Source organism: Notolabrus celidotus, chromosome 7, assembly GCF_009762535.1.
Source record: "Notolabrus celidotus isolate fNotCel1 chromosome 7, fNotCel1.pri, whole genome shotgun sequence".
Classification (NCBI taxonomy): domain Eukaryota; kingdom Metazoa; phylum Chordata; class Actinopteri; order Labriformes; family Labridae; genus Notolabrus; species Notolabrus celidotus.
Window position 1 is genome coordinate 22,925,356 of NC_048278.1, and position 27,670 is coordinate 22,953,025.

Genomic DNA, 27,670 nt, shown 5'->3' on the forward strand with positions numbered 1-27,670 from the left:
GATTTTTTTTTTTTTTTATCTTAACCCTAACCCAATGGTTAATGCCGTAGTGTTTTCTGATTTGTCGTAGTGTTTTCTAACTTGCTATAGTGTTTTCTGAATTGCTCTAGTGTTTTCTGATTTGCCGTAGTGTTTTCTGATTTGCTCTAATGTTTTCTGATTTGCAGTAGTGTTTTCTGAATTGCTGTAGTGTTTTCTGATTTGCCGTAGTGTTTTCTGATTTGCTCTAGTGTTTTCTGATTTGCCGTAGTGTTTTCTGATTTGCTCTAGTGTTTTCTGATTTACCGTAGTGTTTTCTGATTTGCCGTAGTGTTTTCTGATTTACCGTAGTGTTTTCTGATTTACCGTAGTGTTTTCTGATTTGCTCTAGTGTTTTCTGATTTACTGTAGTGTTTTCTGATTTGCTCTAGTGTTTTCTGATTTGTTAGTGTTTTCTGATTTGCTCGTGTTTTCTGATTTGTTAGTGTTTTCTGATTTGCTCTAGTGTTTTCTGATTTGCCATAGTGTTTTCTGATTTACTGTAGTGTTTTCTGATTTGCTCTAGTGTTTTCTGATTTGTTAGTGTTTTCTGATTTGCTCGTGTTTTCTGATTTGTTAGTGTTTTCTGATTTGCTCTAGTGTTTTCTGATTTGCCATAGTGTTTTCTGATTTGCCGTAGTGTTTTCTGATTTACCGTAATGTTTTCTGATTTACCGTAGTGTTTTCTGATTTACCGTAGTGTTTTCTGAATTGCCGTAATGTTTTCTGATTTGATTAAGTACTCTTAAAGGAATACTGGGGCCTATTTGCATTACTGTTATTGCTTATGAAGATTATCATGTATTATTTAATGTTTTATTACTGACAATACACACTAGCCTTTTGATAAATTAACCATGTTTTTCATGATTAAAATCTTAACTACAGAGGTAACTTTACTTTTGAATGATTAATTGTCATAAATAGGCTGTTATTTTGGAAATGATGTAACATTAGAAACACGCTAAAGTGTAAATCCCTAAAAGTTTATCTTGTATACATAGGTCCTTAACTTTGTAAAACATCCTTAATTACTTTTCTTAACTCCAAACTATATAATAATTTGTTTGAACAACCAAATTTGACATCACAAATATTCCCATTATAAAATACTATATTCTTGCAATTAAATCTATTAATGCAAAATTTTATTGCATTTCGATTACATTTCAGTAATGATTCAAACACATCATTATGAGTGATAATATAGAACATTCATTGGATTCTTGTTGTGTTGTATTCCTGTTTTATAGCAAAGGTGTGCATTAAAACTAATGTAATAAATATATTATAAACATGTGTACAGTGGAAAAAGTAAAAAATACATTTGTATCACTTGTATTATAGGAATATGCAATCTTGGAATGCTTCATGTCTAACAAATGGAAGTTTGAGTAACATGTTATTACAAATATATACTGAGCAGGAACCACAGAACTCTGGAAGAAGTAAATTCATATTGATCCATATCCAAAGAAACAAAAAGCAGTAAAAATAAACATATAATTACTTTTTGACATTATTGATCCCGCCTGTACAGTATCCATAAGGCACCTTAATCTGCTCTACATACATTATTCAAATACAGGGCTGAATCTCAGCTCAATAAGTTTGTCTGCTTAGTCTTTAAAGCTTTCATATTAACTTAACTTTAGCATTAATTATTTGTTAACCTCAGTTTTAATCTTGACTCCTCCTATTGTACCAACAGGCCACGGTGCTTAAGTAGGTACCTTGTCTGGACAGGTGTGGATGAGCCAAGTAAATATTTACAGAAAACAACCATAATTAAATTAGCTACTATATTTAGCCACATCACATTTAGGATCAACATCCAAAATGTTTTTCTGTTTCATATCCACATTATGAAAGAAGATGATATTTTTCTAATTCTTAACTTACCAGACACTACAGAACATTTTTGAAAAATGGGCCACATTAACTACTTGTTTTAAATATTGTAAAGCTTATAACTGTGGAAATGAACAAAACAGTCTCAAAATTAGCCATTAACAGCATATATATAGACACTTTGTGTTACATATGAGATATCCTAGATGGCTCATTGTGGAAGAAAAGTAAAGGAAGTGAGTTTTTGTCTCTGCTACATCTGCATAAATGGATTATTGTACCGAGAAGACACTCAAGTTTACAGCAAACTGACATCTCTGTAATCAAAAAGCTGCGAAAGTTTGACACATAAACGATTTCATCAATATCTAAACAACTGAGACCAAAGTACACAAGGTGTTGGCACTGTGTTCACTAGATACATTTATGTTTTAACATTTTTGTGGCTCTGCAAGGGCTTCACTTTTTTCAGTCGGTTCTGAAGTTGTGAAGGACGCCTCTAAAAAGTAACAAACACCAGGGATGTCCTCCGGGAAGTTGGCCGGAAGCTCCTGTCTGCTCCTGGGAACAAAGACAAACTCTGGACGATCCTTCAGCAGTCTGGGACAGAGAGCACACAAATAAAACATGAAACTAAAAACAATGTGGCAAAATACTTGACACAAGAGGAAACACAGAGCTCTTCTTAAAGTTAAGTTTCCTGTCGTGAGCACTTTTTTTCCCCCTGCAGGAAACAAACATTACCATACAGCATCGGCTCATTAAAATATGACAGCTGTTTATCTAAACTCTTTGACATCTACTAGTTTTGCATTAATTTTTAGAGAGAAGTAGAAGATAGTTTTGTAATTTTAATGGATAAAACAATAATAATTTGCAACCTGATGAGTTTAAAAGTATTTGATAGAGCTGTGTTAGGCTAAGTTACTTCACCTGTAGGTTGTCGGGCTGATGTTGATTTTTCTGGGTTGGCTGCCAGATTCAAATTTGTTGGCCAGTGTGACATTGTTTCCAAAAAGGCAGTAGCGTGGCATCTTCACCCCAACTACACCAGCCAGGACTGAACCGGTGTGGAGGCCAATACGCATCTGGGATAGAATGTTAACATTCAACATGATTCAGGTTTCTTCTTGCTCTTTTATTTATTTACAGCTTAGAGTGCATGAAAAGCTTCCACTTGACATTTCTACCATGTTTAAACATACTATTTGCACAACCACATTTTCCTTTTTTCCCACATGAAAAAAACAAACATTTCAAAAAGATAAATCTGAGTTCTTACTATGAACAAATACCTTTAAAGAGACATAAACAATACAATTTCATTTCCAACAATCTCTCATAAGCACCATCCTGCTGCTGTAATTACTCACTCATGCACAAATTCCACGAATGAAATAGGTCATAAAAAACACAAGATACTCTGCTGTTTATAGATCCTGTGTGTGATAGTGCCTAATGCATAGCAAATATTTTTTTGACATAGTGGGAGAAATTGCATTTCTCTCAGTAACACTCCATGTTAACACTTTTTGAATCTGTGAACTTCTGCATGTTTTTTTTATAAAGTCCTTCTGTCATGTGGTTTTCAGTGTTCTCAGCAGCTACAGATTCCATGAAAACTATTAATAAACAAACCAATCTTGAGGTTTTTCGTAGGGAACAGGAAGGCACAGATGGGAAATATATATTTTATGTCATACATACATTAGCCTATGATATCAGCCTAATGATACTAAGTTGAATATCTTAAGACACCACAGCTTTTACCTCACATTTCTGTGAGATAAAATGTCAAGGTGTCTGATATAATTTGCTGTTTTCCTATTTTTACTTTTTACCTATATGACATTAATGCAGCTTTTGACATGTTAGACAGAAACAAAAATTAACGACTGGTTGTAAATGTAAATAGAGTACATATATTACTGCCATGAATGTGATACTTTCAGTTCTTTATTTGGTAGCACAACATTATGTATAATGTTGGAGTTGCATGCCGAAGCATGAAGATGGAAGATTATTACCATGATACATTCACTGGTTAAAATTTTTGTTAAATTCTCTACAGATGATTCCAAACAGCTTAATATGGATTAACTTTAGTAACAGCAACTATTGTGTTAGAGAATGGTGCATATACCTCTTCAAAGAGGAGGCTCATATTTTTAAATGAAACCATTAGGAGAGTCTGCATAAGAAAACTCCCATGGGGATTACATCAGGCTGAATAATAAAAATAACACAGCAATACTAGACCCTCACCTGTATTTGTTCTCCTGTTGGGGTCATAACATCGTCTGAAACCTCCATCATCTTTAAGGCCATGAGGGCAATCTGGACAGCATGCGTCTCACTCTCCCTGTGTAAACCTCCAGCAACACAGTAAGCGTCACCGATCGTCTCCACCTGAACACAGAGGATGATTATTGAAATGATTTCAAAAGCTGTTTGCACACTGTCCTCAAAGTCAAGGACCTCCTCATCAGTGAGTCTATGCAGAAAGGGTTTTTTTTTCACTTTATTAAAGCCATCAAGACAATACCCCTTGAGTTAAATTACAAATGTGAAGAGGATATCCATCAGAATTCCTTTGCAATCCGACATGCTCTTCATCCTAAAGGAGAAGACAAAGGGCAGAAAACCCAGGAGTAATAAAACTTAAATTGTAATAGTGCTTGATCCCTGGTCGTATGAAAAAGTTTAAAAGTGTCTCGTCTTCTTTTTCTGCTTCTTGTAAATCTGGACCGGAGAGCACTCAGCGGCTATGTGGCAGAGACAGAGTGAAACTATTTTTAGGCTCTTATACATGTGGAGTGGAAACAGGGTCCTGAAGGAACCTCTGACTTCCTTGCGTTTTACGAGGTATTCGTCAAACAGGCTGCTCTTTCTGTTATGCTTCCTTGACACTTTGATTACATTGTCCAACCTCCCGGTAGATTAGCGGCCTTTGGCAGACACCAGGGTTGTTGGTTGAGCTATAGTCACTGTCTGTGAAATCTGTTGAAGAATTGTGTATGATTTTCGGATATCTCTACATAGGAGAGACTAACCACACTTGTTTTTTGAAGGTATAGTTGCCAGGTTTAGCGCTGCTGCTAATGACACAACGCGATATCTATAAATTATTATTGAGTGTGTTAAAATTGACTTAACAGTTAGCAAGGGAAGCGGGAATGTCGCAGGTCAACTTTCATAATCTAGCTCCAGTAAGCACCTGTGAGAAGTCTCAAATTGAGGTTGTGGGAAAAATAACAGCGTCAACAGACAGCCACTGATGGTTCAGTAGTCTTGTATTTTTATACCGAAATCTAAATGGTTAGTTTACAATTTGACATTTTGTGACAACACCAAATATGTTTAGTTTTTTGTAATGTCACAAATGTTTCATGGATTTTAAGTTAGCAGTTGTGCAGAGACAAATTTAAATACAAACGAAAGTGTTAGTCATGGAATGTATCACAGAAAATGTTCAGCAGTGAGCATTCCTCACCTTGTAAACATCAAGCTCTCCACAGTGGTGGTCAAACCGGGTGTACAGCTCATTTAGCATGGTGATCACTTGCATCGGAGTGCAGCGTGAGCACACAGACGTAAAGCCCACAATGTCAGAGAAGAGCATCGTAACTCGTTCAAACTTCTTGGCCTGTACAGTTTGGCCCTGCCACAGCTGCTGCGCCACAGTGCCGGGGAAGATGGTGAAGAGGAGATCCACCGTCTTCTTCTTCTCCTCCTCCAGAGCTTGGTGAGCATGCTCCAGTGCTGCCTTGGCCTTCCCTAGACGTTTCTTCAACCCGTCCTGTGCTTTGGCCTGTTCACCAACAAGCACAACGTCCCGCAGTGCGTTATGGATGGGGATGTCCGACAGATAGAGGCCACGGCCTGTCAGCTCCTCCAGCTTGTCCACACATGGGGAGCCCAGGAACAAGATGGCGTTTGACTCTGGCACGTAGATCATTTGACCTTTGAGGTCCATTAGCTGTAAGAAATAATGGATGACAAAAATAGTTAAGTTTTCTACAAATTAGTAATTTCCTAATGTATTTAAATGGCCTTGCAGTTCATGTAGTTTAATAACTTCCCTCTGTGGCAGACTATTAGTTAATGTTAGCGACATCCTAGCGCACAAGTCTCATATTGCTTACTTTAGCAGCAGATATCCCATGGCTAAATGAGGAAAAATAATGTTTCTGTAAATGGCATATGTGCATTTAAATCTAAATATACAATATATACATGTACAAACTTTCACAAGGCTTATATAGACATATATACATTTAAGATGAGGAAAAGCAAACTTGTCATTTGTGTGATATTTATTAAAGTGCAGCTGTTCAAAGTCATCTGTCATCAAAAACAGTAAACACAAAAAGGGGTTTGTTGATGTTCCAGAAGAACAGGAATGCATAAAACAAGCAAACACAACTCCATACAACCTAAACACAGTCTTCACTAACCACAGTCCAAACATCAAAGCAACTTTTCAAAATGTAAAGAAATTCATGGTTCCTAGAGGAGGAACCATGATTTATGGTGCACTGATTTCTTCACTTGTGACACCACGACAACCTGGTGTCGTTCATTTACATGTGTTGATGATTGATTATGGCTAAGTATGTCGGAGCCAGTAGCCTTTAATGAGATTGGATTTTCTCCTGACTTTTTACTGTGTTGTTATGAGGTCGAAACTTTCATCTGAAAACTTCTAGAATTTATACCAATCGTATCATCCTCAGACACACTTTGGGATGGCTGATTAAAGAATATAACTTGCATCTTAGGTAATGCTAACAGACTAAGTTGAATACTGATTTAACAGTCTTTACCACAGATTTTTTGAAGTATTTGGCTGGAGTTGACTTTGACTTTGCCCATATCTGGGTAAAAAAAGTCAAAATCTGTCAAAGACTTTGGCTAAAAATTACTTTTTCTGATTATTCCCTATTTAACTTTTGGTTACAAAAGAAATTTTTTTCCTTTACATGTCATTGTAACAGTGTTGTGTACTGATGTACTCAAGGACTAAATATAGTGTGACTTTTGAATGGAAGTATCTAAAGATCAAGTATTTCTATCTATGAACGCATATCAGTTAGATCAGAATCTGTTAGATTGTAAACTGTGATCCTTTACTCAATTGCGGAGCCAGGCTTTTGACATTTGTGCCTGACTTAGGCCACTGTAGGGATGGCCTGCCATAGTAAACATTGAATGACATGAATGTTTGCACACCATCCATCCATCCATCCATTATCTTGACCGCTTATCCCGCATGGGGTTGCGGGGGGCTGGAGCCTATCCCAGCTGACTTCGAGCGGAAGGCAGGGCACACCCTGGACAGGTCGCCAACCTATCACAGGGCAAACACTGAAAGACAGACAACCATTCATGCAAATACTCACATCTACGGGCAATTTAGAGTGACCAATTAACCTGGTGAGCATTTATTTTTGGACTGTGGGAGGGAGCCGGAGTACCCGAAGTACATGGGGAGAACGTGCAAACTCCACACAGAAAGGCACGTGCCCGATCGGGGATTGGAACCAGGAACCTTCTTGCTGTGAGGCAACAGCGCTACCCACTGCACCACCGTGCAGCCCTTGTCTGCGAATCAGAGATTATTAATTTTGTGGTATAGCTTTGTGAATGGACACAATTGCAAGACCACACAGATCAAACAGCAGTTGGTCAGATTTAATTAATTGCTGTGCTCACAAAATCATAACTCCCTGAAAGGACTAATTAATGGCTAAAAATGTAGTCACATTCAGGGATGGTATGGAATAGGCCTCACATTTTCTTTGTGTATAACTAAATTTGTGTTTAACGCCTCACCTGTTTTAACGCCACTGTGTGCTTTAACTGTGAAACTACTGATGTTGTAGTAAATAGAAGCATCACTGCATGAATGTAAGTAGTCATTATGCCAAGGCCATGTTTACTCACTAGTATTTTTTTTTCTCCTGTCGTGGTGACCGATTGCTGCGCACCCTCTCATAAATAGCACAAGCATGGCTGTGCCTTTGATGGATAAAATGGTTTGACATTTGCTTCTGATCTCCACTGGGGGTATAATGTTGATCCCTTCCTCAGGCCAAGTGCACCCAAGTCATATACAGCTAACAAGCTGCAATGCTGATAAATTCCCTGATTCTTCTTTTTCTATCTCATGTGTGACTAGACCTTTTTCTGCTCATTAGTCGGTGACATCACTCGCATAGCGTAGTAATACCTTGCAGATATGGGGACATACCTTTCCTGTGTTATCTGTGGAGGAGCATCCATGCTTGATCCGGATGATGAACTGTGTGTTGAGCATGGTCAGGATACTCTGAAAGGTACATTTGATCTGTGGGGAGACAATGATGAAGTGTTCTTGGAAGGTAGCAGGCCGCCTCAGGCCGTCCTTCCTGCTCAGTCTCTTCCTAAGCCCGTGTCCTATTTGAACCAGAATCATGTCTGGGTCCAGGATCAGGTGGAAGGGGAATATGGTGGAGAACAGAGAGGTAGGAAGGGTCCCCGCTGAGGTCGCCCGCAGAGGACTAGGGCTCAGGTTTTTAGCATCCTTGACTACAACTGTGTACAGAAGATTGGGCTGCGGGCTGGACTGCAGGATGCTGTCTTTGGCTGCGGGGGGTTCCATCAACACATCCACTGTGGTGTTATAGAGCAGGCGGGCAGCAGCTTTGATGACACCGGGGAAAAAGAGCTCAGTGGTCGAGCGGGGGTTGAAGAAATAGACAGTAAGCAGACCCAGATCCTTATCTAAGCACAAGACTGAAGGTTCGTTTACACAATGCTCTCTGTCCAGGTTGGGCGGCGGGCTGCTCTGTTTCAACAAGACGTTGAAGCTGTTGAGGAAGTCGTGAAGAGCACCCCCCACCACCCTCAAAATGTGTCCGTCTTCCTCGTAGCACATGTTGAAGAGCTCCTCACCGAGAGCGACTTTCACGGCTTCCATCTGGATTTCTGTCAAATACATAGAGAAGAAAACTGAAGCCCACAATACACAGAAGCAGTTAAAAAAAATAGAAATTATATATCATCATTTTGGCTTCAGATTTAATGTTACCTGTTTTGGTTGAGTAAGCGTTCATCATTTCAGCCAAATGACCTGGGTCATCTTTGCAGCTCTGATAATCTGTACAGCAAGGCATTTGACTGCAAAAACAAGAAACATCATGATCAGACACATGAAACCAATGCTAAGGAGACCATGCTACAGTTGCAATTACCCTCTCTTTTATCCTTAGATAATCTACAAGAAAACCCTCAAATAATCAGCTGTTTCTCCATGAAAAAGGTGGAACATAAATTAAGTCTGTCAATGTTCTGTTTTGACTGAATAACAGCCCACGACCCAGAGACATTCAGTTTAATATCATAGATGACCAATCAAAAAGCAGTAAATTCTTGAATTTGAAGGTCTGAAATGAGCAAATGCAGATCATCAATCTTTGTGTACATTTGTTATTGGCTTATCTTAAGTACAGCACATTGCTTACAGTGCACGTAGCACAAAAACTATGAAATAAATACATCATTTAAGAGAGCTACTGAGTGCTTGGCAGCAAACAGCTTATATATCAGTATGTTTTCTTAAAAGAAAAACCACCAGAGTTGATCATTTATTCATTACGTATACCTTTATCATGCCATGCAATGTTTTAGCTCTACCTTAGGCTGAACTTGAAGAAGTATGAAGAGTGTTTCACTGTGTGCTTGACATTTTTTTTAAAGTAATGTGTTTTTCAGCAGATTTGGGGGGGATTTCTCTCTGTGCTCTGGTCTCCATAGCAGCCTGAGTCTGCCTCACACCTTCTAGCTACCATCAGGATTTTCAGTAAGGTAGTGAGGGTAATGCAAGGTACGATTTAAATGGATTTTGAGCCTAAAACAGGGGCCTATTAGGCTGTAACATCTATTATTATGAGGAATACCTGCTGTAGAACTAAGCATTTAGGGGCTCACAAAATATACAATAGCAGCAGTAGCATTTGTAGAGTATTTGTTTGTTCATGTCTTGGTAGGAGAGTATTTAAAAAACACACACGTGTTACCTTTCAGAGTCCCTGCTGTGATCTGACAGTCTCATCATTCGTTGGAGGGCAGTATGCAGCCTCTGAAACTGTATAACAAAGTGTTCAGATAAAGGTCACCGTCTGCCAAGACTTCAGAGCAGCTTTAATTACAGGAGCGCCCACAAATGTAAAAAAAAAAAACGGATTACTATATGTATATGTCAAGTGGAAATAGAGGCATGGTGTCTGTCTAGGGCAAGCATGACAAAAATCCATCTGCAGCTACAAATCTATGCTGAAAACTGGAGTAGATGCGTGAGGTGAATACTAACACATGTATTTTAAGTTACCTCAGGACATGCCAATTTTCGGATGCTGTCCCCAAGTGTGTGCAGGTTAACTTTGGCTCTGCTGGTCTTTTGTTGAGAAAGATCCTCTCCTGCTTTTCCAGGTACGTCCTTAGAAATGGGCAATAAATCCGCGGCGTCAGTTGAGCGCTCCTCAAAGTCTCCGAGCTGATTATTTTGGGCGCCGCTGGAGAACGGGCACTCTCCTGCTATCTTCAGCTCCTTCAGCTTCGCGCAGAACATCTTTCCCTCGCTGTTAACAATCTCCCCTGCTCTTCTGTCTCTCTTATCTATTCTCGGAGGAGGGGGGAGACAGTGTTGGTCGAGCAGCTGCTGCGGTCTCCGGGAGAAATTCCATCATCTGGTGCTCTGCTCATCCAGGGTGCCTTCCTCCTCCGGCTCGACGCGCTGATTCAAATGATGAGCACCCAAAGCTGAGAGCCTACATACAATATTCATTGAAAACTGCACGCGCAAATGATGGCAGGGAACTATCAGTGCCAAAAGCCAATGAGAAAGTGGAGAAAAAAAAGAGCAGTAGGCCAATCCATGCGCAAGTGAGGGCTGGTGCAGCTCAACAACCTATCAGCAAGGAGAAATTATTTCCAGTCGAGTCCCCGCATGCAATGCACTTTTTTCTTATTTAGAAATGCATTTGGACTGGGTCCCATCATGTGAAATGGCACTAACATAAACAAGAAAACAAGAAATTATACAGAATGTGCTATATGTCCACATGGGAAGTCAAGTGTATATGCCTCATGTGCTCAAAGGTGTGTTTATGTTTATGTTTATGTTTATGTTTATTTGTTTGCACAATTAAAAGAAAATACATACAAAAAAATAGCAAAGATAAATAATATACTGTGCAGGAAGAGGCAGAAAACTCAGAGTTTATTTGAAGCCTCCACCCAAATAATGTTCTAATATAAAAAATGAATTAAAGAAAATACTAAATTGACACATATAAAGACAATAGTTGATACGAAAAATAAAATAACATAAGAATATACAAAATGAACAATTAATATAAATACAGTTATTATATCAACAGAATTCAAAAGTATAAAGTATGAATATGATATGCATGGACACCTACTCTATGAGTATGTGGTTGAGCATGATGAGTATAATTAAGTAACAGTGGTTAAAAGTTTTTTCAAGCATGCTTTATAACATTTTAAAGATAAACAGTTTTTCGCTACATTGGAATTAATATTCCAGAATTTGCAAACTATATTACAATATGAAAGATATGGATAAATTAGGTTGTAATAAAGAGTAAGGAGACAGTTTGTGGTAACAAGATGACTAATCCTTCTTATAATACCTAGAGATTTATTTGTTTTTCTGCTAACCCAATCGATTTGTTCTTTCCAACTCAGATTCTCATCAACAAAAACTCCAAGGAATCTAGTAGCTGATACCTTAGGCATCATTCAGACTGATAAGAGAACGCCTCAAAATGTGTTCCTTCCAATCACAGTTATATCTGATTTGGAATATCAAAATTAGTGTATATTGTTAAATTTCCAATGTTTTTTTTTTTTAATAAATTCCAAATCAGATATAGCTGTGGCAGGAACACATTTTGAGGTGCTCTCTTGTCAGCCTGATTAAAAATATTTAAGTGAAAACAGGGTTGTTAATGTCAAATATCATATTACAGATGTCTTTTACTTTGAAAATCATCTGCCGTTTGTAATTTTGTTGCGGGACTGGTAAAATGTTTTGTCATTTGTAAAACTGTCTCACCAATTTCAAAAGTGTTTCTGATTTTGTAAATTTGTTTTGGCCTTGTTAAAAGTGTTGTGCTAATGTAATTATGTTTTATAAAGTGTGAAAATGTTTTCCAAAATGTTAATTAGTCTCCAACTTTGTAAAAGTCTTTCATCTTTTGTAAATTTGTATGGCACTTCCCAGCCACCGTACCTGTATGCTAGTCTGATGTGTCAGATTATAAATGGCAATGTTGATCGGCTGTGACAGTTCAAGCTCCTTCAGTAGATTTTGCCTCTCGGTTTAAGAGCTTCTCAGACAGGGTCTATTTTGTAACAGTCCTAATCCACAAAATATTTATGCAACTTGGCAATAGAAATAATCTAATGAGTCAAGTTTAAGCAGTTATTTGTGAGTTGTTGGGAAAAAAAATCCCACTGTCAATGTTAAAGAACAGATTAATGGTCTTATAATTTAGAGTGTCAAATAATTGAGAAAACTGCCAAACAAAAATTCCCAATCCCCTACTTCATCTTCATAGGACCTCCATGTTTCGCCTGACCATAACTTGCTTACGTATTTATCAATGAAAAGTTGAAAAAAGCTTTTTGTAGATCCAGAGGAAGCTAAAGCAGACAAACTGCCGCATCTGAAGTCACTGTGGTCATTCTCAGTTTGGTTTTATGACAACCTCTTTCAAAAGTCAGGGACATGATGTTAGCTTACCATACATCTGTAGCTAACAATTTGTCTGTGGCTATGCTTAAGCTGTTTTTGGCCAATTTAGCTGCTACTGGCAAAAGATAGATGAATGTCTGTTTAGCTGTTGTCAGTGGGGTTGGATTGTAGTGATGTTGTAATCAGGCGTTGATAAGGAAGAAGGATAAATGGAGCAAAAAAATTATCATTTCATCACTTCTGCTGCTTGGATGCATGACCTACCAATACCTACACTCTTCCATGAGTGGGGTCAAAAATGACCCCAATTAGAATCAATGCGTTTTTGCAATAAACTTAAGACATTTCTTTAATTTTGGTTAAAGTTGATGATTTTTATTATATTTTGATCAACAAAAGAGTGATTTCATTTTTGACATGTTCATTTATTACTTTTTATTCACATTTCATTACAAAACAATCAATCAAAAATCAAAAAATGTCAAAATACATTGTGTGTCCGTTTGTCTGTTTGACTGTGGAGGACAAACAGAGAATGAACAAACAGTAGGTCCGGGGACCATAACACCAGTTAATAACACAATGATGTTATAAATATAGTAAGAGTCTCTACACAACAAATACAGTAATACATTACAGTACTAAAATTGCTTTGTAGTAAGCTAACTTTGTAGTTGGTAGTAAGCTCACTAGCTAACAATAAAGTAGGAGGATTTGATGACAATAATACTAATACTCTATCACAGAAAAGTCATGAATGTGGAAATTAAGTTCATAAATGAAGATAATACTTACATGTATGTTGCTGTGTAATCCATTACAGAGCTAAAATTACTTTGTAGTAAGCTAACTTTGTAGTTGGTAGTAAGCTAACTAGCTAACAACAAAGTAGACGGATTTGATGACAATAATACTAATACTCTATCACAGAAAAGTCATGAATGTGGAAATTAAGTTCATAAATGAAGATAATACTTACATGTGTGTTGCTGTGTAATACATTACAGTGCTAAAATTACTTTGTAGTAAGCTAACTTTGTAGTTGGTAGTAAGCTAACTAGCTAACAACAAAGCAGGATAATGTAATGAAAATAATACTAATACTCTATCACAGAAAAGTCATAAATGTGGAAATTAAGTCCATAAATGAAGATATTACTTACATGTTGCTGTGTAAAAATGACCTCCTGGGTGGTGAGACTGCAGCATCAGATGTGTAAGTGCAACAGTAAATGTATACTGACAATCACAGTTGATAAGTATCAAAGGTTCCTAGAGTTAAGCCCTGAGATTCCATAGGAAATGTTTGGGGTCATTTTTGACCCCGCTCATGGAAAAGTGGGGTAGTGATACAAAAGCTGCAATTTCTTAAAATGTATGATTTTTTTTTTTAAAAATGCAATGGCCTCATGTCACAAACATGTTTTATGAGGAATACCTGGAATATGAAAAAATAAACACTTTTAATTTCAAAGATTTTGAAGAATAACAACCCTTGGGGTCATTTTTGACCCCACTTATGCATCTAAGGGTTAACCCTTTATAGCATGGTGGCCCTCAGGCAACAGATCGCTTCTTTGTCAACACACCTCCCTTTTAACTTTTTTAAATATTTGTCGTTAAATATAACACCACAAATTATTTCTCTAGACAACAAAACAAGGGACTGCAGTGGGTATGGTATTTTCATGTGGGGGAAATATACTTTTTGGAGCCAAAACCTCATCAGGAGCAAGTAAGTGATGGTGAATGAGTGCATGTAGATGATGGGGTGTGTGGGTCTGTGCTTTGGGAGGGTGAGGAGAGCACATTGTAACTATTTCTTTTGAAGGGGATGACCTGTCTGTTGATGCTGAACCTGTTTCTGTGAGTGACAAAAGAGATGCTGATGAAGAATCAGAGCATGACAACCCATGCTTACCTCACTGGAAAATGCCCCACAATGCAAATGTCCCTGTTTACCCTAAATGGCAGTACAGCCTTCCAAAATCGTATGACATCATGTGAAACCTTCTGTAGACATACTTCAGCCTTTTTTCCCCCTGAAGACATTCTGGATCTCATTGAAGAGCAATCAGATCTAAATTCTCCACAGTGTGACACAAACAAGACACTTTTCCACAGATCCTATGTTTTTGACTCATTGCTCCATGACCCATGTGAAACTAATATCATGGATGGTATGATTCTTATGCTGTATTTTTAGAAGACTTAGCAGTAGTGATGTGTCATGATCAAAAGCTGCGGCTCTGAGAGCCGATGCTTTATAGTAAATCAGAAGAGCCGGCTCTCATCGAGAGAGAGCCGGCTCCCAGTTTTTTCCTTACGCTGCTTAGCTCTCACAGTGCTCAGCCCCAACTCTGCTCACAGCAGAACTTTGTTTTGATTGGTCAGCATGGCGGCCATGCGGCCAATCACATGTGAGGATATAGGATACAGGTGATGGAAGGGAGGCTTTGCATCGTGGCTTCATCTGTTTCTTCTGAGAGGGTTAGGGTTAGGGTTAGGGTTCTTATTAAAGACCGGGCAAATTGTCACTGAGAGGAGAAATCGGATCACCCCATCCAAGCTGAGGCATCTGATTTTTCTCAATGCCAACCTTCACTGAAGACATTAATAATGTTTGCTCGAGTTTAGTTCTGGGTCTGGTTCTTTTTTCCTGAGTTTGGTTCTTGTTTCTGTTTACTTGAGTTGGTTCTGGCTCTGTTTGCTTGAGTTTGGTTCTGGTTCTGTTTGCTTGAGTTTGGTTCTGGTTCTGTTTGCTTGAGCTGGTTCTGGTTCTGTTTGCTTGAGTTGGTTCTGGTTCTGTTTGCTTGAGTTTATGTTCTGGTTCTGTTTGCTTGAGTTGGTTCTGGTTCTGGTTCTGTTTGCTTGAGTTGGTTCTGGTTTTGTTTGCTTGAGTTTGGTTCTGGTTCTGTTTGCTTGAGTTTGGTTCTGGTTCTGATTATGTTTGCTTGAGTTTGGTTCTGGTTCTGTTTGCTTGAGTCTGGTTCTGGTTCGGTTCTGGTTCGGTTCTGGATCGGCTCTGGATCGGTTCTGGTTCGGTTCTGGTTCGGTAAGGTTCTGGTTCGGTTCTGGATCGGCTCTGGATCGGCTCTGGTTCGGTTGTGGTTCAGCTCTGGTTCGGTTGTGGTTCGGTTGTGGTTCGGTAAGGTTCTGGTTCGGTTCTGGATCGGCTCTGGATCGGTTGTGGTTCAGCTCTGGTTCGGTTGTGGTTCGGTAAGGTTCTGGTTCGGTTCTGGTTAGGTTCTGGTTCTGGTTGCTTGAGTTTGGTTCTGGTTCTGTTTGCATAAATTTAGTTCTGGTTCTAACCGTAATCCTAACCCTCATCATAATCCTAATCCTAACCCTCATCATAATCCTAATCTTAACCCGAACCCTAATCCTAGCCCTAACCCTAACTCTAACCCTAATCCTAATCCTAACCCTAATCCTAACCCTTATCCTAACCCTAACCCTAATACTAATCCTAACCCTAACCCTAATCCTAATCCTAAACCGAATCCTAACCCTGACGCTAACCCTAACTCTAACCCTAATCCTAATCCTAACCCTAATCCTAACCCTTACCCTTACCCTTACCCTTACCCTAACCCTACTAATCCTAACCCTAAACCTAACCCTAATCCTAACCATTACCCTAACCCCAATCATAACCCTAATCCTAACCCTAATCACAACCTTAACCCTTATCACAACCCTAACCGTAATCGTAACCCTAACCCTAATCCTAACCCTAATCATAACGCTAACCCTATTACTAGCCCTAATCACAACCCTAACCCTAACCCTGAACACAACCCTAACCCTAATCACAACCCTAACCCTAACCCTGAACACAACCCTAACCCTAATCACAACCCTAACCCTAACCCTGAACACAACCCTAACCCTAATCATAACCCTAACCCTAATAATAACCGTAACCCTAATCCTAACCCTAATCACAACCCTAACCTAACCGTAAACATAACCCTTATTCTTACCCTAACCCTAACCCTTATTCTTACCCTAATCATAACCCTAATCACAACCCTAACCCTAATCATAACCCTAATCATAACCCTAATCATAACCCTAATCCTAACCCTCATCATAACCCGAACCCTAACCCTAACCCTAATCCTAACCCTCATCATAACCCCAACCCTAATCCTAACCCTAGGGTTAGGGTAAGAATGGTTTTGTAACAGAATAAATACACAAAATTGGGCAATTATAAGGCTTCTCATAAAATCACTGTACGTAAAAGGGTTATTCAACACACAAACCATTATTTTTTGCAAAGCTAAGGTAAAATATACGGCTACAAAAGATCCTAAATTAAGAGCCGTTCGGGAGTCGAAAGAGCCGGCTCCTCTTTGGAAGCTAAGCCCAAAGAGCCGGCTCTCTGAAAAGAGCCGAACTTTCAATCACTACTTAGCAGTGCTGTATATCAAAGAGTAAAAGTAGTTTCCAAATCACCAATGTTGTGCTGCTTCTTGTTGCTCTGCCCAGCTGGTCGATTATGTTTGTGCATCTTATATGACACCTAATTAATTTTAGGGGATCCTGCAAGAAATGGCTGTAGCCTGGTTATAGGCTATTTGCTCAGCCAAAACTGGAACATATAAAGAAACAAAGGTGACTAATGTGCTTTATCATTTAAATAAATAACACTCTTTACAGTAGAACATTTTCTGTTCTTATCTTTGGGAGTGTGAGTGCAGCATAAAATGTTTTAGATTGTTTATTTAAAACTATCACAAAGTGGTTTAGTGATGATTACACACGTTGGTTGATCATTTATAAAACTTGTGTCAAAAATAGATGTTACTGGCCCAGATGAGACCACAGCATTGCTCAATGGCCTTGTTTGGTCTGAAAAGAGCATTTTCATCGTCTGACATAATAAATCCATTTCAGAGCTTAAATAATGAACAGCTTTGTCATTTGTGTGTTTTCTCATCTCTGGCCACTGCTTATGTTGGTTATCTCCAAAGACAGAGACCCAGGATGTTGCGACGACACGATAACACAAAGCTTATGTTAGAGATTAAAGGGGGAGCTCTTTTTATAGGCTCCTGGGTGGTCATCTTCAATGCAGTTATTTTGTGTCTCTTTTGCTGTAAGCTAAAAGACTGCCCAATTTAGAGGTGGAGGATTATCTGTAATGCAACATGTTGATGAGGATATACTCTGAGTGACATAGGAGAAAAATATTCTGATGTAATGTAAATCAGCACTCTTGGAATGTCTTTCGCCCAATCAGGTACTGCTTGATTAAGCTTTAAACCTGCTGAATGTAAGGGTTTGTTTTTCTGATTTAACTTATTTTAATTTGACATGTCCACACAGAGTTAATCTTTTCCATTTTATAAGATGGAGGAGGTCAAAATCTCCTCTGTCACATGCTTTCCATTCAAGAGGGTGATGCAGATGAACTGCAGTGACGTCCTGAAGTGAATCTTGCAGGCTCTCCTCAAGTCTTAGCAGCCCATCTGCCTCCACAGTGGTGACAGCTGTTGCTGCCGCCTCTCACCACGACCCAGAGGAGACAGCACGACCTGCACCAGCATGAACAAACCTCTCTGTCATGATCATCTACAACACAGACTTTCTGATCTATGCCAAGCTGGAAAAAAGTCTTTAAGTTGTGCTTTTATTTAAAAAAAAAGGTGAGAAGGCTGAAAGTGAAGACGACTCCTGAAAATAATGCGCATTGACCCACATGTTGGTGGGACTGAGTATCAAGCCACAGAGAAGAGCAGAAAACTGATGAATCATTCCTCACATACTCTGTAGGGAACAAAAGGGGCTGGATGTGAAGATGACAGCTTTATCAGCTTATGAATCCCTTGACTTCTTGTACTTCAACTGTTGTAGTTAGAGGGTGTTTTGTGTTGTCTGCTGCCAGTTTGAATGCCAAGATAAAGGGAAAGAAGAGTCAGGTCTTATTTAAAGCTCCTGTGAGGAACTTTCAGTTTGTGTTGATTTTTGCACCCCCTGTGGTCAAAGCAGTCATTGCTTATTGGTCCTGTACTTGTGAAATCAGTGTTTCTTCACACAAAAGAAATCCCATCCTGCTGTCTTGTATCAGTCAAATGTATCACTGACTCTGTTGAACATGTGAAAAATGCTGAATCAGCAACAAGCATTTACATTTGCTATGATAAAGACCCCCTGTCAGTGCTTCCAGACAAAATAACTATCAAGAAAAGGTTGCTTTTATTGTTAATGGTATTGATTGCTAATTTAGGTCCTAAAGAGTCATGACTATAGTTTTGAGTCTGTTTCACAACCAAATAAAAACTCCTCACTGGAGCTTTAAAGAGAAAAAGAAGAGAAAAGGAGGTTGACAGGAGGATGCATCTGCTAGCTTCAGTGGTTGTGGAAAAAGAAGTGTCCATTTTCAAAGAGCAGAACAAATGGGGCTGCAAGGAGATGAGGAATAGGTTTTGGCTTAAATAAAAACACAACTGCAAACTAGAGAGGCTGGAAACCTGGTTTGACTAAATAAGAAAAATGACTTGGCAGGGTATGTGGCAGAGCTGGGTCTTTGTAGGAGTCGTGATTGTGGATGGATACAGTTGCTTGGGCTCTGCTCCCGGATAAGCACACCTGTCTCAATCTTAATCGTAATCCTATATCCAAAAAAAATGTTTAACCCACAAAAATTAACTCTAACATCTCGTTGGGGATTATTAAAACACAAACAACCATCCAAAAACAGTTCAAGACACTGACTGAGTGGCTCTTAAAGTTTAAATAGGTAAGGGTGAAAAATGCCCAAAAGCAGACATCAAATTTGTTGTAAAACCTTTATATTAGTTGTTCCCGTAAATAGTCCACTCTCACTTTGTGGTCTCACAAGCCCAAATATAACTTGTATGCATTTAAAGCACTTTTTAATGTTTCTTTCACTGTAACATCCAGCAATAAGTCATTTTCCCACAAATATTACTCAATCATAAAACTTCTACATATGTACTTTGCTTATGTTCTTATGATAAATGTGTATTTGTAATGCAAGTTTCCATAACTACTGCCATATATTCACTCCCTGCACACACTTTTCCAAAGACCCTAAAACTGTGTTTATGGTACTCGCTGAGATAGCTAATCTCATCACAAATCAAACGCAGCACACTGAGTCCACAGAAACGTAACAACCATGATGTCAGATAGTTACAGTGTATATCCTCTGCACTAAGTTCAGCTCAGATTGCAACATTTAGGCACATAAAGACCTTTAAAAGATACTCAATACGTCTTCAAAGGTGATGTTGCATTTAAGCGCTCTAGTGATCTTTTGTGCCCAAACAAAGGAGACCATGACAAAAATGTTTCAGTTTAACCAGTTTACAAAGAACAGTTATATACCAAAATGTGTATGCTCCTCATGAGTGTCCACAAGCTAGAGAGACTCTGGGTCTGTTAAGTGTGTTTAAAGAACACTTAACTGACTACGTCCTTTGCACAGACCATTGATTCTGACAGTTTGAATGTGATGGACCTTTTCAGCAGTCCTAATAAACCCTTCGTGGTTTAGTCTAGCAACAATGGTAGAAAAAAACACCACCAACCTAAATCTGACCTCATTTTTAAGTCTGCTTCTGGGCATGTGCTTTATTTAACTTTGCAATAATGAAGCAGAGCATTTTTTTTTAACATTTGAATTCACTGAGGTACAACAAGGCTGTAACAGTGAATTCATATTGTCAGGTCCTCTTGTTTACATATTTCCATGTCATTTGCTTGTTAGTATAATACTATGCAAATTGTATTTGTTTGAAAAAGGAATGATTCTAGAACGGTGTCGAATCTGTCTACATGTGCAGCCTTTTCTTTTTCTGTCTTTAGGCCCAGAGTTTTGGTGGTGACACAAGCGATGATAGTCAGTAGGCACCCATTTCTGCATGCATGACAGCTACATACAATTTCTCTAACTGGGTGTCCACTCTCAATGCCTGGCCAAGCATGGCTGCCATGTAAAAGCCTGAGGCAAGCAGGCATAGCACAAGAAAAGATGTTGCCTTTATTATTTGTATAAAATTTGAATGTGCAATTGAATTTTTGTAAAACTGTGGATGGAATCTCCCCTCACACAAGCACAAACACTAACACATACGCACACACACATTAACCCACAAAAAGCAGCTAAAAAGAACGATTAAAATACAATAATGTTATGGCATTTTACTTAGTGATGCATGAGATGGGTGACATGACCACTGATGCCAGAATAATGAGATATGGTATGCATCAGTCAATCCTAGTAAAGCACAACCAGCATTAGAGATACACTTAATTCTGTGGTAACAGCATCGCTATGGGACATTTTTTATTATTTTATCAGTGACCTTAATAAATGAACGGTGGATTTCTGAAAGTATAGCACCAATAGTGACTTTAACTGATCTTTTTTCCCCACAAGTGCGTAACAGGGTTTTTTTTTTTTTTAGTTTGCTGTCTCTCAAAAGTCACATAATGCTATTATACTTTCACAAAGGATGAACTCTAAAAATGTCTTTTTTTAATGCGTTACACTCTACAACTTTTAGTTTAGTTAGTTTAGTTTTCAGTATGTAAATGATACATCCTGTAGTACATCTATACTAAAAAGAAAGCTATTTTTAAATTTAATGTAAATGCCCCTCAGTTTAAAACAATGTCAAAAACTATCCCCATTTTCTTTGTAGCTATAAAAATAAATGAGACACAATGTTGCAAAAAACATTGAATAGGATTCGTTCATGCAATGTTTTGAAGACAGATGTGACAAAAAGATTTTAACTATAGTCAAATGCCCCCGCCAAGAAGAATAAAGAAAAATAAATTGATTTGTTATTCTTCTCCAGATGTTCAATTTTTTTGCTTTTCATTTTCCGATATCAGGCGCGTATCCACCGCAATCTTGATTACAGTATTTCTCAATAGCTAAAACACTAAACCCTATTGTCTGAACCAAATTCCTTTGTATCTGAACCCATGTATTGAATCAGTCACTCTTACTCTGGCAAAACCACAAGCACTTTTATCCTGGTTAGACACAACTTACAAACACATTATCACTCACTAAAACACATGTTGCACTGTGATGCACTTGTGTTGCCTAATGGTAAGCACAGGTAGCAAAATGTGAAACATATTTGAAGCACAGTTGTCACAGCCTAAACACAACCACTCAAAACTGATCACACTTGCGGCTAATGATGTGAGGAAACCAATATAAGCCAGTTCAGAGAGCACTGGCAGTTGAAGGTTGTACAATGGACAGAAATAATCTGAGAGGCAGAGGAAGAGTGCGTGTAAGAGGTGGTCGAGGAGGAAGAGGAGGGGAGCGAAATAGAGAAAGACAAAGAACAGTAACTTCTGATGAAATCTGAGCTACTGTGATAGACCATGTTCTTCTCATTTATATTTGTGTTTACTTTATTTTCACTGTATACAGGTGCTACATTCAAAGAGGAATTTTATTTTTTTGCTAAATTAATGTAGCCTACTGTGAACAATTAACATTATTCTTACAGCTTCATGTTCTGAGCATTATGTTTTCAGTTTTTTTTACGTAGTGTGCAATGACTGCTCAGTTTGGTTTTAATTTTGATTGACTTGGGGTATGATCTGACAACATGTATAAATTAATTCATGATCAGGCCCCACCACCACTTAAACAATGTGTGTTACTCTGCAGGAACAATCTTAGGGAGACCAGGGCATCAGCAAGAGGAGACTGTTCAGCTAAACGTAGGGAGACTGCATTTGGACAGTCTGCATTTTCAGTCAGAGCAGGAAAATGGAACTCAATTCCTACCCACATTAGAGACTGTACAAGCCTCAGTGTTTTTAAAAGTAAACTGAAATTATGTCTCAAGGAAAAACAATTATGTGATCATCTGAATGCATCAAATTAGAGACAATGAAATGTAATTTTGAATGCTTTGTTATTAGTGATGGACTGTGTTGAGTAGCCTATGTATTGTTTTAAATGCTAATATGTTTTTTTTTAGCATTTTTATTGTACATTTGTTTACATCTTCCTGCCCAGAGACCACAGATGAAAATTTGCTTATAGCTAACTCTGGCTTGACAGTTTTTGTTTTGCATGGCCCCTGTCAAATAAACTAATAAATAAAATAAATTATAAATTGTTTGGTTTTGCAGGAAGAGTCAGATGTTTGATGAATGTAGTTTGAAAATTTGGGTTTGTGCTTATAGTGTTGAGAAAAGCGTGGTGGATGTCAATAAATGTGTATTAGCAATTGAGAAATACTGTAAAGGGGTTTACAAACTGATGCTGATTTTATTCAAGAAGTTTCTCGATTACGAGTTACATTGAACGCACCATAAATGGGCGGGGCTACTATTATCCAATAGAATGCAGCCCTCAAAGACACGTTTCCTACAACAGACATGTCAGCCTCCAGATCATAGACTACAGCAGATTTCTCAGTGATTTCGCATTACTTTACATAACGATGGTGAGATCTGCTATAAAGCGGCTTTAAAACATTCATCTCAATTCATGTTTATCTGTATACTACAGCTAACTTGGTTCTAAAACAAAAATAAGGATATTATGACAGCGGCTCCCCGGTTCCTTCTGTGATGGCACTTAAATATTGACGCACATTGACGTGGTAAACTCTGACCTGATCACCCTTTAAGTTAAATTCTTATGTTGTATTGTCATAGGTTGTTTCTGACTCACAGTCCACAGACACAGGGACCATCCTGCGTGTCAGAGGACCACTGGAGTTCAAGTGTCTGCTGGAAACCACAGATGGTACGTTCATGGACGTTTTTACTCGTTCTGGCCTGACTGACTATTTTGATGTAGTTGGCTGAACTTTAGTCAAAATCGAGGTGCCACAGTAACAAAATACACACGTACAAGTTCGTCATTGGAAATTTTATCCATGCAAACGTTTTTATTACAATCAGAGCTATTAGAAGTAAAAGTTATCAATGCAGGAAAAGTAGCACCAGTGCATATTATACTAATGTTAAAATTAAAGGATTACAATAACCAAGTATGAGCAATATTTTACTCTTATTTGTTTAAGCAAAGCTAAAAGGGACTGCAACTTAGGAGTGTACTATCAATGGAATAGACAACTGTGTGTATGGTTTGTAAAAAAAAAAAGGGAAAATACTATCACCATCACATTGCAGAGATCTGTGTTGTTATTGTTTTGTTAATATATGGAAAGAGTAAAAGGAAAAGCAGAAAATCATTGCAGTTGAAATTCTTGAGCAATGGGTTGCATGGTAGTTTTGTTTACATTTGTTGTCAATTTCTTTTCAATTAAGATTAACAGATGGGGATAACGTGCAGTTACAGACACAGAGGGACACTGTACAAACAGTTTTTAAAATATGATGTGACAACAGTGGATTCATTTTAAATGACTTATCATCTGTCTGTCTGTCTCCTTTCAGCTCCGCACATGCATAAAGTCATATCAAGAACATTTGAGATGCTTCACACGCAGGTGAAATCTGAGTCTTGTGTTCTGACCGTCTGCGACAGTCCTGTCTTTATTTGGCCTAACCAAAGTTTTAATGCAACACCCAAAGACATAACTCCAGAGACATCATGTGAGGATTTACAGCAGTGGATACAGTAAGTTCACTTTTTACTTCCCGACAGAAGAGTGTTAGTCTGTTTAGATTTTAGAATTGTGATCAAGTTTGTATTCATTTCAGGACAGATGAATATGAGGGCACTGGCAAAAGATCTGGGAAAAAGAAGAGCAAGAAGACTTCATCTGCAGTATGTAGATGTGTTGTACTGAAGGATTGTCTGAAAATATAGTTTTTATGTATACCTGGTTGTGAAACACTACAGAGCTCAACTTATTTTTTTTATAACACCCAGGTACCTGCGAAAACATTGGGCATAGTTTGCCCTCTAAGTGTGGTTTACTGTAGGTCTCAGTTTACTACTACACAAGTCTGAGACAGGCCTTTTTGCTCTTTGTCTGGTGAAAAAAATATCCAAAAGATTAATTTACTATTAAAATGAATAACTATTGATTTTTAGTTCATCTACTAGACCTCAAAGTAAGTGATTGTTTCACCTCTCGATTTAAAGACGTAAAATGATGCCTTGTTAATGCTGTAAAAGTGTTTGTCTTCAATGTAAATTCACGCTTGTCATTTAGAGTGTTGTTAACCTTCGCCTGATGATGGAAGTGACAACAAAAGGAGGCCCTCTTTCAGCCCCAGTCCTCAGCCGAACACTTAAAACATCCCACTTTTTATCCACAACACTTCAAATGGACTGTGCTGTCCACACCAACAGCAGATGCATGGTCAAGGAGTATGTTTTACCACATGATAACATCACTCACCACACTCTGGTTCCTCATTATATCAATATTCACAACTTTCTATGTGAGATTTCTCAATTATGAGACTTTTGTTCTGGTGTTGTAGTGCCTTTGAGCGCCTGTCGGAGGCGCTGAGCCATCAGCTCTGTGAGATGGAGAAAGTGATGCTCCAACAAATGAAGGGGACTACTCCGCTGGTACCTGAGCCACTGCACTTCCTGCTTCCAGAGCCTAAAGGACTAGTAACTGTGGTTTACCCTGCAGGAGTGCCCGACAGCCAGCTGGAGTCACAGCGTAAGGTTAGAAACACAGATATCCCTGATTCGTGTCATGTTGTTACTATCTTAAATGCTGAATTCTATTTGATACAAAATCTCTTTATGAATAGGAATTACATCAACAGTTTGAGCTTCCTGATGATCAGCCATTCTTTAGAAGAGCCAATGCTTTCCACTTTCCCAATGAGCCCTACAAAGATGGCTACCTCCGAAACCCTCACCTGGTCCTCACACATCCCAGTCTGGAAAACGGAAAGGTAAAACCACTTTCAAAATGAATTGTCACACTCTATTTCTCCTTTAAAGACAGATACTTAAAAGTTCTCTACATGATACTGAGTCCATTTTTCTTCTTCCATGTGTTTTGATGTGTTTTCATTAGGTGTACTTGGTCCAGGGCATCTACAGCTACCATCACTACATGCAAGACCACACGGATGACAATGGCTGGGGCTGTGCTTATCGCTCCCTGCAGACCATCTGCTCCTGGTTCCAGCAGCAGGGCTACGCAGAAAGACCTGTGCCCACCCACAAAGAGATTCAACAGGTGGAGCAGGGGTCCTAAAGATATCTCACAAATAATATACCAAATTATTTTTCCTTAATGGGGGTTTCTCCTCTCCAGACATTGGTGGATGTAGGAGACAAACAGAAGTCCTTTGTTGGATCACGTCAGTGGATCGGATCCATTGAGGTTCAGGTTGTTCTGAACCAGCTACTTGAGGTCACCTCAAAGATCATGTTTGTGAGGTGTGTAGTGATGGTTGCACCTTGTTTCATGATTTGGATTTATCTCTCTTTATTGGATTTGATCAATGTTTGTCATTTTTAGTCAAGGTTCTGAATTGGGATCTAAAGGCAGAGAATTGGCGAACCACTTTCTCACTGAAGGCACTCCCATCATGATTGGTGAGTTGGATGTCTGAACTACTGTAGTTCAGACTATGTCTTAAACAATGTTACAACCCCGTTGTTATAACTTATAACTTAAACTTACTATGAGGAGTTCATAGCTGGGTGTTAAGCATTTTTTTATTGTGGATGACTCCACATGACCCACTATAGCAAACTAGACCAGGAGTTATTTTTAATCTCTATGACCACTGCAATTAGGTTAGAATCCAATGTCAATGCTAAATAAAATTCCTCAAGCAAAAAAATCTATTTGTTTATATCTTTACACAGTACCAGCAGTCTCTACCAAAAAGTGTACAGCATGTAATTTATATACCAGTAATGAAGGTCATTAAAAGTAGCAGGTTTCTTTAAATGCTTTAGCTTGAACAGCTAATTCAATAAAAAGCAACTTTAGCAAACTTAAAAGTCAAAGTGAGTGGTGGTTAGCAAAGGCAAAAGCTCTTAAATACCTTTAGCACAGGCCATGATAAGTGTTTTCCGAGATTAAAGGCAGGCATATTTTCATGCTATGTTGCAGGAGGGGGAGTCCTGGCTCACACTATTCTAGGTGTTTCATGGAGTGAGACGACTGGGCAGATCCGTTATCTGATCCTAGATCCACATTACACCGGAGCAGAGGACTTGCAGGTTATCACTGACAAGGTGACTGTTACAAGCATCTACATTGGCTGCATTTCTCTGTATAGAATATTCATGTATATGTTTTATACAATGTTGATTGTATCTTTCTCAGGGCTGGTGTGGCTGGAAAGGACCAGATTTCTGGGATCAAACTGCATATTATAATCTGTGTCTCCCTCAGAGGCCAAAGGTTATTTGAGCTCAAAGCCTCAAAGACATCAAAAATGCTTTTTTTGTGTTTATTTTATGAAGAATCATGTCCACCATTACAATTTTCAGGCTTTCTGCTGTGATAAGTTGAACAAGCAACCGCTGCAATGAGGATGATAGCCTCTGAATACGGGGCAAATGCTCAAACTGCAAGGCCAAAGGTGCCCTAAGATGGGTGTCATTTTGTAATGAAAATAGAAATTAATCTTGTTATAAAGTACATTTTATCTACTTTAATTGTTTGAAAAAACGCTGATGAAATATTGCATGCTAACCGGAGAGGCTTATCTCATTGAAAAATACAATGCACCTTGTTGAAAGAGTTTTCTTAATGTCACACCTTTAAGAATAAACTCACAAAACTGATTCTCATTAGAAATAAAACTGCTTTAAATCTCATTCTCTGCATTACCATACTGCTGATTTTTATGAAAAATAAAACCGGAATAATTTGTCTCCCCAACTTTTCTACTTCCTAATTTATTAGCTGTTGAATAAGTAAGTGCCAGAAAATGAGTCTGATACCTTTTCTCAAGCAAAACAGTCTTGATTTTTAGAACCTCATACCATGAGTATCAGTATTAGTCTTCAATATTCTGGTTACCTCTTTTTGTAAATAAAAAATGAAATCTGAAGACATCGCAATTGTCTGGTATATTATTGTCACAAGAAATAGGAATCAGCTGCAGTTG

The 27,670-nt window shown here is 38.4% G+C and overlaps 2 protein-coding genes and 1 long non-coding RNA gene across 5 annotated transcripts; 1 reads left to right on the forward strand and 2 right to left on the reverse strand.

The window, feature by feature from the left end:
* Nucleotides 1–1,150: 1,150 nt before the first annotated feature.
* Nucleotides 1,151–11,089, reverse strand: gucy1a1 (guanylate cyclase 1 soluble subunit alpha 1). 2 transcript variants are annotated; one of them, XM_034687009.1, is made up of 9 exons: nucleotides 10,241–11,089; nucleotides 9,930–9,997; nucleotides 8,942–9,030; nucleotides 8,123–8,838; nucleotides 5,363–5,848; nucleotides 4,415–4,486; nucleotides 4,135–4,278; nucleotides 2,803–2,957; nucleotides 1,184–2,469 (listed from the first exon to the last, which is right to left on the reverse strand). In XM_034687009.1, exons 1-9 carry the CDS (start codon nucleotides 10,478–10,480, stop codon nucleotides 2,301–2,303), a joined length of 2,139 nt encoding a protein of 712 aa, XP_034542900.1. In that variant the 5' UTR covers nucleotides 10,481–11,089; the 3' UTR covers nucleotides 1,184–2,300. The 2 variants fall into 2 exon arrangements, with proteins under 2 accessions (XP_034542901.1, XP_034542900.1); XM_034687010.1 differs by lacking the exon at nucleotides 4,415–4,486 and having other exon boundaries at nucleotides 1,151–2,469.
* Nucleotides 11,090–13,038: 1,949 nt separating this feature from the next.
* LOC117816366 lies at nucleotides 13,039–14,048 on the reverse strand. The gene is made up of 2 exons (XR_004631940.1): nucleotides 13,798–14,048; nucleotides 13,039–13,149 (listed from the first exon to the last, which is right to left on the reverse strand). It is a non-coding gene; the product is annotated as an uncharacterized LOC117816366 (long non-coding RNA).
* An 8,947-nt stretch (nucleotides 14,049–22,995) lies between these two features.
* ufsp2 (ufm1-specific peptidase 2) lies at nucleotides 22,996–27,618 on the forward strand. 2 transcript variants are annotated; one of them, XM_034688924.1, is made up of 12 exons: nucleotides 22,996–23,097; nucleotides 23,312–23,402; nucleotides 24,059–24,242; nucleotides 24,326–24,392; nucleotides 24,784–24,941; nucleotides 25,058–25,250; nucleotides 25,340–25,486; nucleotides 25,612–25,776; nucleotides 25,855–25,979; nucleotides 26,062–26,138; nucleotides 26,665–26,789; nucleotides 26,881–27,618. In XM_034688924.1, exons 1-12 carry the CDS (start codon nucleotides 23,095–23,097, stop codon nucleotides 26,965–26,967), a joined length of 1,422 nt encoding a protein of 473 aa, XP_034544815.1. In that variant the 5' UTR covers nucleotides 22,996–23,094; the 3' UTR covers nucleotides 26,968–27,618. The 2 variants fall into 2 exon arrangements, with proteins under 2 accessions (XP_034544815.1, XP_034544816.1); XM_034688925.1 differs by having other exon boundaries at nucleotides 23,000–23,097; nucleotides 23,330–23,402.
* Nucleotides 27,619–27,670: the final 52 nt, after the last annotated feature.